Source organism: Aphis gossypii, chromosome 1 (assembly GCF_020184175.1).
Source record: "Aphis gossypii isolate Hap1 chromosome 1, ASM2018417v2, whole genome shotgun sequence".
Classification (NCBI taxonomy): Eukaryota; Metazoa; Arthropoda; class Insecta; order Hemiptera; family Aphididae; genus Aphis; species Aphis gossypii.
This window is the reverse complement of record NC_065530.1, coordinates 81,022,367-81,036,749: the sequence shown is the minus strand read 5'-3', so window position 1 is coordinate 81,036,749 and position 14,383 is coordinate 81,022,367. Positions and strand designations below refer to the sequence as shown.

Here is a 14,383-nt window from a genome sequence, read left to right as displayed (position 1 = left end):
TTGTAATAATGAATTAATTATATATAGTTACTTTGTATTGGGTAGCAAATAGAAAATGGATCTCCTGTGAACCCTGAGTTACATATACACAACGGACTGTGATTTATAACTCTGCAATTTGCACTTTGTCCACATACTCCTGGACAAGGATCTACACACTTCTTGTTTACACATGCTAAATGTGTTGGACATTCTGCACTAGTGGTACATTCAGGACGACACATAGGTGGATTTCCAATAAATGATGGTAAACAAGAACATACAGCTTGGTTATTTAATTCTTTGCATTGACTATTTGGACCACATGGTGATGGAGTGCATGGGTATATTGGTTCCATTTGAGTAACTAAAATCAAATTAATAAATTTTATTTAAACGGTTATAAAAAACAAAAAACAAAAAACAAAAAAATAAAAATAAAAAAAATGTGCTTTTTTATTTACAATATGTTTTTTATTTGTATGAGAATAACTTATGATTATGAGAAATCTTGAAGAAAATGGTAAAATTAGTAATGGAGGAATGATATATAACATCAATGTTTATAATATTTGTAATCAAAAATCACTCTCAATATTAAAGATTGAAGAACAATTTTAGTTCTAAAACGTACTAATATACATATATTATTGAACTAATATATTCATAGGTCCACTCAGAATTCAAAACTATATTGTTAAATATTACTTATCATTTGTTATCAATAAATGTAAATTTTTTTTATATGAAAAATAGAACTACTGTACTTAAATAAATAAAAATATAATATTGAACTTACTTTGTGGTCTTATAAAATTACAGGCTTGGTATGGGTTACCCGTATAACCTGGATTACAAATGCATGATGCGACATGGTAAACCACTTGACAATCTGCATTCAAACCACACGTTCCGGGACAAGGATTTTGACATTTGTATTGTATACATGCTTTAACCGGTGAGCAATCTGTATTAACAATGCACTCTGGTCTACAACCTTCATACGGATTTCCAAAATAACCAGGCAAACAGGTACAAGAGCCAGCATTATTTTGTTCTCTACATTGTGCATTTGCTCCACAAGGGGACGGAGTACAAGGATGTGGATCATCTCTTATTACAACTGCGTCTGAAATGCATGATTATCGATTGAATATATTTATTAATTTATATAATTTAAGATAAATACCTTGTTGAACCACACATTGAACCATTGGATTTCCAGTATAACCATGTACACAATAACACATTGGAGAGTGACTGATAACACGACATAAGGCATTTTCTCCACATAATCCAGGGCATGGATCTTTGCATTTCATATTTATACAAGCCAAATTATATGAACATTCACTGTTACTAACACATTCAGGTCGACAATTTGGCGGTGATCCAATATACTCAGGCAAGCATGAACATGATGGAGATGTTCCTTGAACCTGGCATTGGGAATATGGACCACAAGGAGAAGGAACACAAGGGTTTCGAATGGGTTCATCTTCAATAACCGCTATAGTAAAAAAATTAACATTTATGAACAATGGACATTGGATGTTAATTTTAAATGTAATATTTGTTTAATTAATAAGAACTTACGTATTTGACTACATTGCACGAATGGATTGCCTGTAAAACCAGGAGGACAGCTGCATATTGGATTATGATTAACCACATGACATTTAGCACTAATTCCACATGTTCCAGGGCAGGGATCTCGACATTTTTGATTACTACAAGCTTTACTCAATATGCAATCAGAATTAACTACGCATTCGGGACGACATGTAGGTGGAGATCCGATATATCCAATTATACAAGAGCATACACTCTGTTGATTTATTTCTTGACATATACTATTTGGACCACACGGTGAAGGATTACAATAGTCATGTACCACAGAAACTATAAATAATTAAATAAATGTTAATTATAAATATAAATTTTAAGTTATCAAATTTTCTTAAAAATATACATAATATAATTTATTACTTTGCTGAGGTCTGCATTCTATAAATGCATTTCCAGACATTCCTTCAGGGCATCTACACATTGGAATATGGTTATAAACATCACAAATTGCATTTTGACCACAAGTTCCTGGACATGGATCCTTGCATTTATATTTAATGCAAGCTTTATTTCTAGGACATTCATCGTTTATTATACATTCAGGTCTACATCCGACATAAGGATCTCCTTGATATTCTGGTAAGCAAGTGCAAATACCGTCGTTGCAGTTTGCGTTTGAACCACATGGCGATGGATTGCATGGATCAATATTTGGTACTTCGGGATCTAATAATTTTAGAATTATATAAAATAAAATTGTTTTTGAGTAAATGTACAATAATATACTAACCATTTTGTGGCGGTTTTAGCATACATAAACTAAATGGATCTCCTATATATCCACTTGGGCAGTAACAATTAGGTGTATGATTATTAACGGTACAAAGTGCTCCAACCCCACAAGATCCAGGACATGGATCTTTACATTTTTCATTCATACATGCTTTATTGCTAGGACATTCAGCACTAATTACACACTCAGGTCTACAATTTGGGGGAGTACCTATGTACTGAGATAAACAGGAACACGATGGATATCCTCCTTGATCGTGGCATATTGAATATGGTCCACAAGGATTTGGAATACATGGATTTGACGGTGGTGGTGGAATTTGTTGTATGATAGGCTCTGAAAAATAATTTAATATTTAATTTATATGTTGATGAAGTATTTTTGATATAAAGGTATATGATATATATGATCCTAATACTAAAAGTAATAATTATAACTGTTTATTTACTTGGTAGTAGATAGCATTGAGAAAATGGATTTCCAGTGTATCCTGAATTACATGTACAAATTGGACTATGATTAATAGTTTGACAATTAGCATTTTGACCACACATTCCGGGGCATGGATCTTTACATTTTTGCCCTATACAAGCCTTATCACGATTACATTCGGTACTTATTACACATTCTGGCCGACAACTCGGAGGACTTCCAATGTATTCTGGAAGACATGAACATATTGCTTGACCATTTTGTTCTCTACATTGACTATTTGGTCCACAAGGTGATGGACTGCATGGATTAGTTGGCTCAAGTGGAATTTCTAAAATTACAATAATATCATTATTATATAAGGAAAATAGTAAATTAATCATCAATATTGAATAGAATCAATACTGTACAAATAGTATTAAAATTAGGAAATGCAAATTATTTATCAATATTTGAATGAAACCTATTTTTATTTATTGAGAAGATAATTAATTATGTATAATTTAATTACGTTGTGGTGGAATAATTGAACAATATCTGAACGGATCTCCAGTATATCCATTGGAACATGTACACATAGGTACATGATTAATTGTTTGACATTCTGCGTTTTGACCACATAGTCCTGGACAAGGGTTTTCACATTTATTTCTTCTGCAAGCTTCATTTTGTGGGCAGTCAGAATTGACCACACATTCAGGCATGCATCCTCTGTATGGATCACCAAAGTATTCTGGTAAACACGTACATGAACCAGCACCGTTTTGTTCTTTGCATACTGCATTTGAACCGCAAGGTGATGGTTGGCATGGATTGATATATTCTTGAGGAACTGGTTCAGCTTGTTGTATATTGCATTGTATTATTGGATTTCCAATATATCCAGGTAAACAATAGCATTTTGGAGCGTGACTAATAACTTTGCATTCTGTATTGTGGCCGCATGATCCTGGACACGGATCACGGCATTTCATGTTTATACACGCCAAGTGATATGGACATTCACTATTGATTATACATTCTGGCTTACAATTTGGAGGAGACCCAATAAATTGAGGTAAACAAGAGCATGATGGTTGACCTCCAATGTCTTGACATTGAGCATTTAATCCACACGGCGATGGTACGCAAGGGTTCTCATTAATTTCTTCAATAGGTGCCGCTTCTAAGGATGTATAATAATTATTTATAATAATGAAACCTACAATATTGTTTTTAGTTAATTATTATTCTTACGTATTGGATAGCAGTGGACAAAAGCATTTCCAGTATATCCTGATGGACAGTTGCATATTGGACTATGGTTAATAACTTGACATTTAGCTCCTATTCCACACGTTCCGGGACATGGATCTTTGCATTTTTGATTACTACAAGCTTCATTTTGATTACAATCAGAATTTGTAGTACATTCTGGTCTACATAGAGGTGGCGATCCAATGTAATTTGATATACATGAACATACAGCATGGTTATTGACTTCTCTACATTGACTATTCGGTCCACAAGGTGAGGGATTACATGGATAAACTTGAGCTTGAACTACATAAACAAATTAGTAATTAATTATTGTATTGATATAACTTATAAGTGATGTATTACTTTCAATTGGTTTGCATTCTAAGAAAGCATTTCCAGACATTTTTTCAGGGCATCTGCACATTGGAATATGGTTATAAACATCACACAGTGCGTTTAAACCACATATTCCTGGACAGGGATCTCGACATTTTCTATTTATGCAAGCTTTGGTTTGTGGACAGTCATTATTTATAACACACTCAGGTCTACATCCCATGTAAGGATCTCCTTGATAATCTGATAAACAAGTACATTGACCGTTATTACACTCCGCATTATGTCCACAAGGTGACGGATTACATGGATCACTGTTCTCGACTGGTATATCTAAAATATTTTAACAATAATTGTATTAAAAAATCTCTTAGAACATATGTAAATTAAAATAACGTCACTTACGTTCTTGTGGTTTAGTATAACAACTAGTAAAAGGATCACCGATCATTCCATACGGACAAACACACATTGGAGTATGATTCAGTACATTACATTCAGCATTATAACCACATGATCCCGGACATGGATCTTTACAATGTTCATTTATACATGCTTTATTAGATGGGCATTCTGAATTAATAACACATTCAGGTCTACAATTTGGCGGGCTTCCGGTGTATTGAGGAAGACAACTGCATGACGGAACTCCTTGGTTATCATGACATTGTGAGTACGGACCACAAGGCGTTGGTATACATGGATTAATATATTCAGTAGGTAAATATTGAGGTGGTGGTACTAGAAAAATGTAAAACGTAAGTACATTGATATTAAAATGAATAAGTAGCAGTAATTACTTGGTACTGGGAAACAATGAGTGAATGGATCTCCAGTGAATTTTGGTCGACAAGTACAAATCGGACTATGATTTATAACTTTACAATCGGCGTTTTGTCCACAAACAGCTACGCATGGGTCAGAACACTTTTGGTTTGTACATGCTTCATTACTCTTACATTCCGAACTCATTACACATTCTGGTCTACATCCAGGAGGACTTCCAATGAATGTAGGCAAACATGAACATATTGCTTGGTTATTGATGGATTTACATTGACTATTTGGTCCGCAGGGTGATGGGTAACATGGATTAATCGGTTCTATTGGAGTATCTATACAAGTAAATAAAAAAAAAAAAAAAACAAATTAATAAATAATTTCAATAAAACATTTGTCATTTTAATTTTGTGTTCCCAAATATAGAAGATTTCATATGTAGTTTTATATTCTTCCATAAGCTATTAATGGAATAGTTAATGTTCCTAATATTATTAAACTTAAATTTTATTTATTTACGAGAGTTATAAAAGTTAAAAAGTTTATCACTTCTTACTCATTTTACTTGTAAAAATTAGAATCAATAGTTAATTGAATATCAAATGATGTTATATATTTCTTAATTTATCCATAAAGCAACTTAAAATAAGATATTATATCTATACATTTTTTTATCCATTTTTTAAGTTTGTTTTTATTTTAATATTTTATATGATATAATTGTTTTGTATATTATTGATTTGAGAGAGTGTTAAACTTGTTCATATGTATAATAAACTAACTCATTTTACTTATTATGTAACTTGTATAAAATAAAATATGTACCTTGTGGTGGCACAATAACTGAACAATATTTGAATGGATCGCCGTTGTAACCATACAAACAAGTACACACTGGTAAATGATTTACAACATGACATTCTGCATTTTGACCGCAAGTACCTGGGCATGGATCTCTACACTTATTCATCATACATGCTTTATTGGAAACACAATCAGAATTAACTGTACATTCTGGTCTACAACTCTCATATGGATTCCCAATATATTCCGGTAAACAAGTGCACGATCCTGCGCCATTTTGTTCCTTGCATATTGCATTTACACCACAAGGTGATGGTACACACGGATTAATATATTCTTGGGGTATAGGATCTGCTATAAATTATATAAATTATATTATAATTGTAATATATCAAATAACCATGATACATTAAAATAGTTATAAAGATCGTTATATGATATTATACCTTGTTGAACTGAACAGAATGTAAATGGATTCCCGACATAACCTTGTTGGCAATGACAAGTCGGAGCATGACTTATAACTTGACATATAGCATTGACTGCACATGATCCTGGACAAGGGTCTTTACATTTCATATTTATACATGCCTTGTTGTAGGAACATTCACTATTAGTGATACATTCTGGTTTGCAATTTGGAGGAGACCCGATGAATTCTGGCAAACATGAACAAGAAGGAGTGTCTCCTTTTACTTGACACTGTGAATTAGGTCCGCATGGAGTTGGAATACATGGATTGCCCACTATTAATGGTACGTCAGCAGCTAAATTAAAAATGTTTACATTTTAATTGTTTATTGAAAAATGATAATTCGGAATATATTAATAAAGTAGTCTAATATAATTTATGTTGTGTATTTTATATATGTTATACTTACGAATTAGGTAGCAATTCATAAATGCATTTCCAGTATACCCTGGTGGACAGCTACATATTGGATTGTGGCTTATAACTTGACATTTAGCATTTATACCACAAGTTCCTGGACACGGATCTATACATTTCTGATTGGAACACGCTTGATTTTGTCTACAGTCTGAACTTGTTATACATTCAGGACGGCATAATGGTGGTACACCAGTATAACCCATGACACACGAACAAATTGCTTGTTTATTTACTTCCCTACATTGACTAAATGGTCCACAAGGAGATGGCTTACATGGTTCATATATCACAGGTTCTAAAAGATATTGTTTTTTATTTAGTGTAAAAGGTAAAGTTGATAGTAAATACATACCATTTTGTTGTGGACTGCAAAATACAAAAGCATTGCCTTGCAATCCTTCTGGACAACGACACATTGGTATATGATTATAAACATCACAAATAGCATTTTGTCCACAAGTTCCGGGACAAGGATCCATACATTTATTTTTAATACATGCTTTGTTTCTCGGACAATCATTATTTAGTACACATTCTGGTCTACATCCAGTGTATGGATCTCCCTGGTAGTCACTTAAACACGTGCATATACCATTATCACATCGAGTATTTGGACCACAAGGTGACGGATTACATGGATCTGAGTAAACTGGAACTTGAACAACTAGAAAATATAATGAATTAAAATAATATTTAGACATAATATTTAAATATTAACAAATACCTGGTTTTATATCACATTTCGTAAACGGATTTCCTTCATAACCATCTGGACAAGTACACATAGGTGTATGGTTAATTACATTACATTGAGCACCCCAACCACATGATCCTGGACATGGGTCTTGGCATTTTTCTCTAATACAAGCTTCATTACTAGGGCATTCTGAATGCATGATACATTCTGGTCTACAGTTTGGTGGCGATCCGATGTATTGAGCTAAGCACGAACATGATGGAGTACCTCCATTGTCTTTACATAGAGCATAGGCTCCACATGGAGATGGTATACATGGGTTGGTATAAACAGGCTCATTTTGTGGTGGTAGTGGTGGTGGAGGTATAGCATAACAATGTGAAAATGGATCTCCAGTAAACCCAGAGGTACATGAACATACTGGACTATGATTGAATACCCTGCAGTTAGCATTCTGTGCACATCGATCTTCGCATGGGTTTTTACACTTTTGATTAATACAAGCGAGACTTGATGAACATTCTGAGTTTAATACACATTCTGGCCGACATCCGGGAGGACTTCCTATATAGTTTGGTAAACACGAACATACAGCTTGCTGATTTATTTCTCGACATTGGCTGTTTGGTCCACATGGAGATGGCGTACATGGATAAATAGGTTGTACTTCGGTTTCTAAAATAAAAACAAATTATAATTATACATTAATTACAAATATATTGATTTATATATAAGTATTAATTACGTTGTGGTGGTATGATATGGCAGTATCGGAATGGGTCTCCAGTATATCCATTGTAACATGTACACGTCGGTGAATGATTAATAACTTGACATTCAGCATTTTGAGCACATGTTCCAGGGCATGGGTCTTTACATTTATTATTTATACATGCTTTATTAGACTGACATTCAGCATTTACAACACATTCAGGCTTGCAACCCTCGTATGGATTTCCAAAGTATTCAGGTAGACATGAACAAGATCCAGCTCCGTTTTGTTCTTTACAAATGGCATTTGAGCCACATGGAGATGGCTCACAAGGATTTAAATATTCTTGTGGTACAGGATCAGCTAAACAATAATTAGTAGTTTTGTATATTCTACATATCCTTGTTAATAATAAAAAGTAATAAACTGTTCAATTTACCTTGAGGTAGTGTACATTCGGTATATGGATTACCAATGTATCCTATAGGGCATGTACATCTTGGTGTATGACTTATTACTCTACATTCAGCACTTGGGGCACAGGCTCCAATGCAAGGATTTTTACATTTCATGTTTATGCAGGATAAGTGAATTGGACATTCACTATTACTTACACATTCAGGTTTACAATTTGGAGGTGAGCCAATAAATTCAAGTAAACAAGAACATGATGGAGATTCACCTTGCACTTTACATTGAGAATTTGGTCCACAAGGCGACGGAATACATGGATTTCCAACAGGTTGTGGGACATCAGCAGCTATAATAAATTAATATAATTTAAATTGTTATATATTTAAGAATATTTGATTATATGCACTTACGTTTTGGATAACATCGAACAAATGGATTTCCCGTATAACTGGGTATACAGCTACAAATGGGGCTGTGATTGATAACTTGGCATTTTGAGTTAACACCACATACTCCAACACACGGGTCTATACATTTTTGATTTGAACATGCCTTATTACTATTACAATCTGAGTTTACAGTACATTCAGGTCGACATGATGGAGGGACTCCCAAATATCCAATGATACAAGAGCATACTGCTTGATTATTTATTTCTTTGCAGTGACTGTTGGGTCCACATGGTGATGGATAACAAGGATGAATATCGATGGGAGCTAAAATCGATTACAAAAAAATTTGTATTAGTTATAATTTATTAAAATTGACAAAATTACATTATTATACCTTGTTGTAATGCGGAACACCTAATAAATGCATTTCCTTCTGTTCCTTCAGGACATCGGCACATTGGTATGTGGTTATAAACATCACATATAGCATTTTCACCACAGGTGTCTTTACATGGATTCATACATTTATTACGAACACAAGCCTTGTCTCTGGGACAGTCATTGTTAATTACACACTCTGGTCTGCAGCCCGAATATGGATCTCCATAGTATTCATTGATACATGAACATTGACCATTATTACATATTGCATTTGAACCACATGGAGATGGATTACATGGGTCAATAGGTTCTGGAACTAAAACATTTTTATACAGTTATTTGATGTTAATACTTAATTTTTAAAATCACTTACTGTCTTGTATTGGTTTTATATAGCATGATGTGAATGGATCTCCAGTAAAACCTTCACGGCAAACACAATTCGGTGTGTGGTTAATTACATTGCAGTATGCATCAATACCACAAGATCCCGGACATGGGTCTTGACATTTCTCTCGAATACATGCTAAATTGCTTCGACAATCGTTGTTTAACACACATTCTGGTCTACAATTTGGTGGACTACCGAAATATTGTGATAAACATGAACACGATGGCACTCCACCAACGTCTCTACATTCTGAATATAAACCACACGGCGATGGAATACACGGGTTAGTGTAAATAATTTCATCTTGTTGTGGCGGTGGTGGTGGTATTAAATAACAACGGGAGAATGGATCTCCTTGGTACCCGAGTTGACAAGAGCATATTGCATTATGTTTTATAACTTTACAATTAGCATTCAAACCGCATGGTCCAGGACATGGATTGACACATTTTTGATTAACACATGCATGTATATCACTGCATTCAGAACTCAATACACATTCAGGCCTACAACCAGGAGGACTTCCGTGGTATGAAGGAAGACATGAACAAACTGCTTGTCCATTTATTTCTTTACATTGGCTATTTGGTCCACAAGGTGATGGAACACAAGGAGTATACGGCTCAGACTGCACGACTAAATAAAAAATAATATTATTACTTTAATAATGCGTTTAACAAAAAAAAGTGTATTTAAGTAATTTATTTAAAATAGTTTACTTACTTTGAGGAGGAATTAAATTGCAGTATTTGAAAGGATCCCCTGTATAACCATTGTAACACGTGCACATAGGAAGATGATTTATAACTAAACACTCTGCATTTGGTCCACAAGATCCAGGACAAGGGTTTTGGCATTTATTTCTAATACATGCTTTATTAGACGCACAGTCGGTATTAAGTGTGCATTCATATCTGCATCCATCATATGGATTTCCTTCAAACCCAGGAAGACAACTACACGAACCAGCTCCGTTTTGTTCTTTACAAACCGCATTAGTACCACACGGAGAAGGTTCACACGGAGATAAATATTCAATTGGTACTGGATCAGCTGAATAATTTGAATAATTATATTAATCAGTATTTTTCTCAAAACAAAGAAAATATAATTAATTATATAATATTATTTACCTTGTTGAATGTAACATTGTATAAATGGATCCCCAACATAACCAGATAAACATGAACATCTAGGCACATGACTAACGACTTGACATACTGCATTTTGACCACAAGATCCTGGACAAGGATCTTTACATTTCATATATACACATGCTTTGTTGTAGGAGCATTCACTATTACTAATGCATTCTGGTTTACAATTTGGTGGTGATCCAATGAATTCGGGTAAACATGAACATGATGGTGTATCTCCTTTTACTTGACATTGAGAATTAGGTCCACAAGGAGAAGGTAAACATGGGTTACCCGCAGGCTCAGGGAGTGCTACTGAAAATTGATGTAAAAAAATTGAATAACAAAAAACCGTTTTTGAACAATACAAATTATACATAATTTTTTATACTTCTGAGATATTGTTTTTTATTAACTTACATATGGCATGGCAGCGTACAAATGGATCACCAGTCATACTAGGTGGACAGCTACATATCGGTCTATGGTTTATAACCTGGCATTTAGCTCCAACGCCACACGTTCCTATACACGGATTTATACACTTTTGGTTTGAACAAGCTTCAGTTAAATAACAATCTGCATTAATTGTGCATTCTGGTCTACACGATGGTGGACTGCCCACATATCCCATGATACATGAACATACCGCTTGATTGTTCATTTCTCTACATTGACTGTTTGGTCCACAAGGTGATGGGTTACATGGCTGATTAATAATTGGATCTAAAAATCCAAAAATGGTTTTATGAAATGTAAAAAAACTTAATATATTAATTAAAATGCATGTATGTGTGTGGTCGTTTACCAACCTTGTAATATTGGTTGACATTGAGTAAAAGCATCACCTCCTAATCCTTCTGGACATCGACACATGGGTATATGATTATATACTTCACAAATAGCATTGTAGCCACACGTTCCTGGACATGGATTTACACATTTATTTCGAATACAAGCTTTATCTCTTGAGCATTCATCGTTGAGAATACATTCTGGTCTACATCCAATGTATGGATCTCCTTGGTATTCAGGAAGACATGTACAAAGTCCATTATTACATATTGCGTTTGTACCACACGGAGATGGATTACATGGGTCTGTTTCTACATCAGCAACAGGAGCTTGCGGTTTCGGATAGCAGCTCACAAACGGATCACCAGTGTATCCATCAGGGCATTGACAAATAGGAACGTGGTTCAATACATTACAAATTGACCCAATTCCACATGAACCAGGACACGGATCTCGACATTTCTCTTTCATACATGCATTATTGCTCGAACATTCTGCATTGATTGAGCACTCTGGCCTACAGTTTGGTGGACTTCCAGTGTATTGTGGCTGACAACTACAAGAAGGATAATTTCCATAGTTTCTACATTCAGAATATGGCCCACACGGTGATGGGACACAGGGATTTATTGGTATTGGTTCATCTTGTGGAGGTGGAGGTAACGGTGGAACCAGATAACATCTGGAGAATGGGTCTCCAGTATAACCAGGGCTACATGTACATATTGGACGATGTTTGATTGTTTTGCATTGCGCATTTTGACCACATTGCCCGATGCAAGGATCAACACAATGTTGGTTTATGCATGCAAGGTTTTGTGAACAATCCTGACTGATTAGACATTCAGGACGACAATTTGGAGGACTTCCAATATAGTTGGATAAACATGAACATACGGCTTGGAAGTTGACTTCTCGACATTGACTATGTGGTCCGCATGGAGAAGGTGAACATGGGTTTATCGGCTCGTTTTGAATTGCTAAAAGTTATAAATAAGTCATGTTTAATAATTACTAAAACTAGCTTAAGAATGAAACTTAAATAAAGAAAAACCATAAGAAATAAAAATTAATCCTAAAATATATTACGAATAAAAATAAATTTGCCAAAGACCATCAAAACATTTAGAAAAAACTTACGTAGAGATGGAATAAGACTGCAATATTTATACGGATCTCCTGTGTATCCATAATTACACGAGCATGTAGGCGAATGGTTGTAAACATGACAAATTGCAGATTGGGCACATGTTCCTGGACATGGATCTAGACATTTATTTCCCATACAAGCTTTATTTGATGGGCAATCAGTGTTTACTGTACATTCAGGTCTACAGAGTTCATAAGGGTTTCCAAAATATTCCTGTAAACAACTACAAGACCCAGCACCATTTTGCTCCTTACAAATAGCATTTGCTCCGCAAGGTGATGGTATACAGGGGTTTAAAGTTTCTTCTATTGGTTCGGCTGTTAATAAATTAACAAATAATAACAATAATTAATATATGTTTTCTATAATAACAATCATATTTATATTTTATATTTACCTTGTTGTATTGTACATTGAGTGAAAGGATCTCCTATGTATCCTGGGTAGCAGTAACATTGAGGAGAGTGACTTACGACATTACATTGTGCGTTTAGTCCACAGGTACCAGGACATGGATCTTTACATTTCATATTTTTACATGCCAAATGATATGGACATTCTCCATTACTTATACACTCGGGTTTGCAGTTTGGTGGTGAACCAATAAAATCAGGTAAGCAAGAGCATGATGGTGACTGTCCTTTTACTTGACATTGTGAATTGGGCCCGCATGGAGATGGCACACAAGGATGTTCCACAGGTATTGGATCTTGAACCGCTTAAGAAAAAAAATCAAAATAAATAATTATTTATATACGTAAATAAAATAGATAAATATTATCAATAAATGAATAAATTTTTACTTACGTATTGGGTGGCAATTAGAAAACGGATTGCCTGTTTGCCCTGGAGGGCAACTACAGATAGGTTTATGGTTATATACACGGCAGATTGCTCCAATTCCACAAACACCACGACATGGGTCATGGCATTTTTGGTTTGAGCATGCTTCATTCAAGTTACAATCAGAATTAATTGTGCATTCTGGTCTACACGATGGTGGTACTCCTAAATATCCGATTATGCATGAACATACCGCTTGTCCATTAATTTCTCTACATTGACTGTTTGGTCCACATGGAGATGGATAACATGGATTTACATTCGTAACTGGTATCACATCTATTAAATGACAGTAAATTATAGAAATTGTATTTTTCACAGTTATTTTTATATTCACCTTGTTGTATCAAGCAATTGATAAAAGCATTGCCATACATTCCATCAGGACATCTACACATTGGTATATGGTTATAAACTTCACAAATGGCATTCGTTCCACAGGTTCCAGGACATGGGTCTTTGCATCTATTTTTAATGCATGCTTTGTTTCTGGGACAATCGTTATTTAGTACACACTCAGGTCTGCATCCAGAGTAAGGATCCCCTTGGAATTCAGGTTTACATTTGCAAACGCCATTATAACAATCAGCATTAGGACCACAAGGTGATGGATTACATGGGTCCGAATACACAGGTTCTGGAACTATA

The 14,383-nt window shown here is 34.6% G+C and overlaps 1 protein-coding gene across 1 annotated transcript in view; it reads right to left on the bottom strand.

Moving 5' to 3' along the window:
* LOC114126776 (uncharacterized) overlaps positions 1-14,383 on the bottom strand; it is a 126,000-nt gene that overhangs the window by 19,451 nt on the left and 92,166 nt on the right. The window contains exons 97-126 of the mRNA XM_050209554.1: positions 14,073-14,378; positions 13,700-14,014; positions 13,290-13,610; positions 12,883-13,209; positions 11,760-12,722; positions 11,368-11,673; positions 10,945-11,262; positions 10,535-10,864; positions 9,794-10,447; positions 9,434-9,736; positions 9,058-9,363; positions 8,673-8,993; positions 8,267-8,596; positions 7,549-8,196; positions 7,177-7,488; positions 6,814-7,119; positions 6,379-6,699; positions 5,954-6,286; positions 5,149-5,463; positions 4,754-5,089; positions 4,376-4,681; positions 4,010-4,315; positions 3,285-3,938; positions 2,790-3,104; positions 2,339-2,677; positions 1,969-2,274; positions 1,576-1,881; positions 1,169-1,489; positions 779-1,108; positions 32-346 (exon numbers count right to left, since the gene is read on the bottom strand). Coding sequence (XP_050065511.1) covers positions 32-346; positions 779-1,108; positions 1,169-1,489; positions 1,576-1,881; positions 1,969-2,274; positions 2,339-2,677; positions 2,790-3,104; positions 3,285-3,938; positions 4,010-4,315; positions 4,376-4,681; positions 4,754-5,089; positions 5,149-5,463; positions 5,954-6,286; positions 6,379-6,699; positions 6,814-7,119; positions 7,177-7,488; positions 7,549-8,196; positions 8,267-8,596; positions 8,673-8,993; positions 9,058-9,363; positions 9,434-9,736; positions 9,794-10,447; positions 10,535-10,864; positions 10,945-11,262; positions 11,368-11,673; positions 11,760-12,722; positions 12,883-13,209; positions 13,290-13,610; positions 13,700-14,014; positions 14,073-14,378 — 11,169 coding nt within the window. The remainder of the gene's footprint in view (positions 1-31; positions 347-778; positions 1,109-1,168; positions 1,490-1,575; positions 1,882-1,968; positions 2,275-2,338; positions 2,678-2,789; positions 3,105-3,284; positions 3,939-4,009; positions 4,316-4,375; positions 4,682-4,753; positions 5,090-5,148; positions 5,464-5,953; positions 6,287-6,378; positions 6,700-6,813; positions 7,120-7,176; positions 7,489-7,548; positions 8,197-8,266; positions 8,597-8,672; positions 8,994-9,057; positions 9,364-9,433; positions 9,737-9,793; positions 10,448-10,534; positions 10,865-10,944; positions 11,263-11,367; positions 11,674-11,759; positions 12,723-12,882; positions 13,210-13,289; positions 13,611-13,699; positions 14,015-14,072; positions 14,379-14,383) is intronic.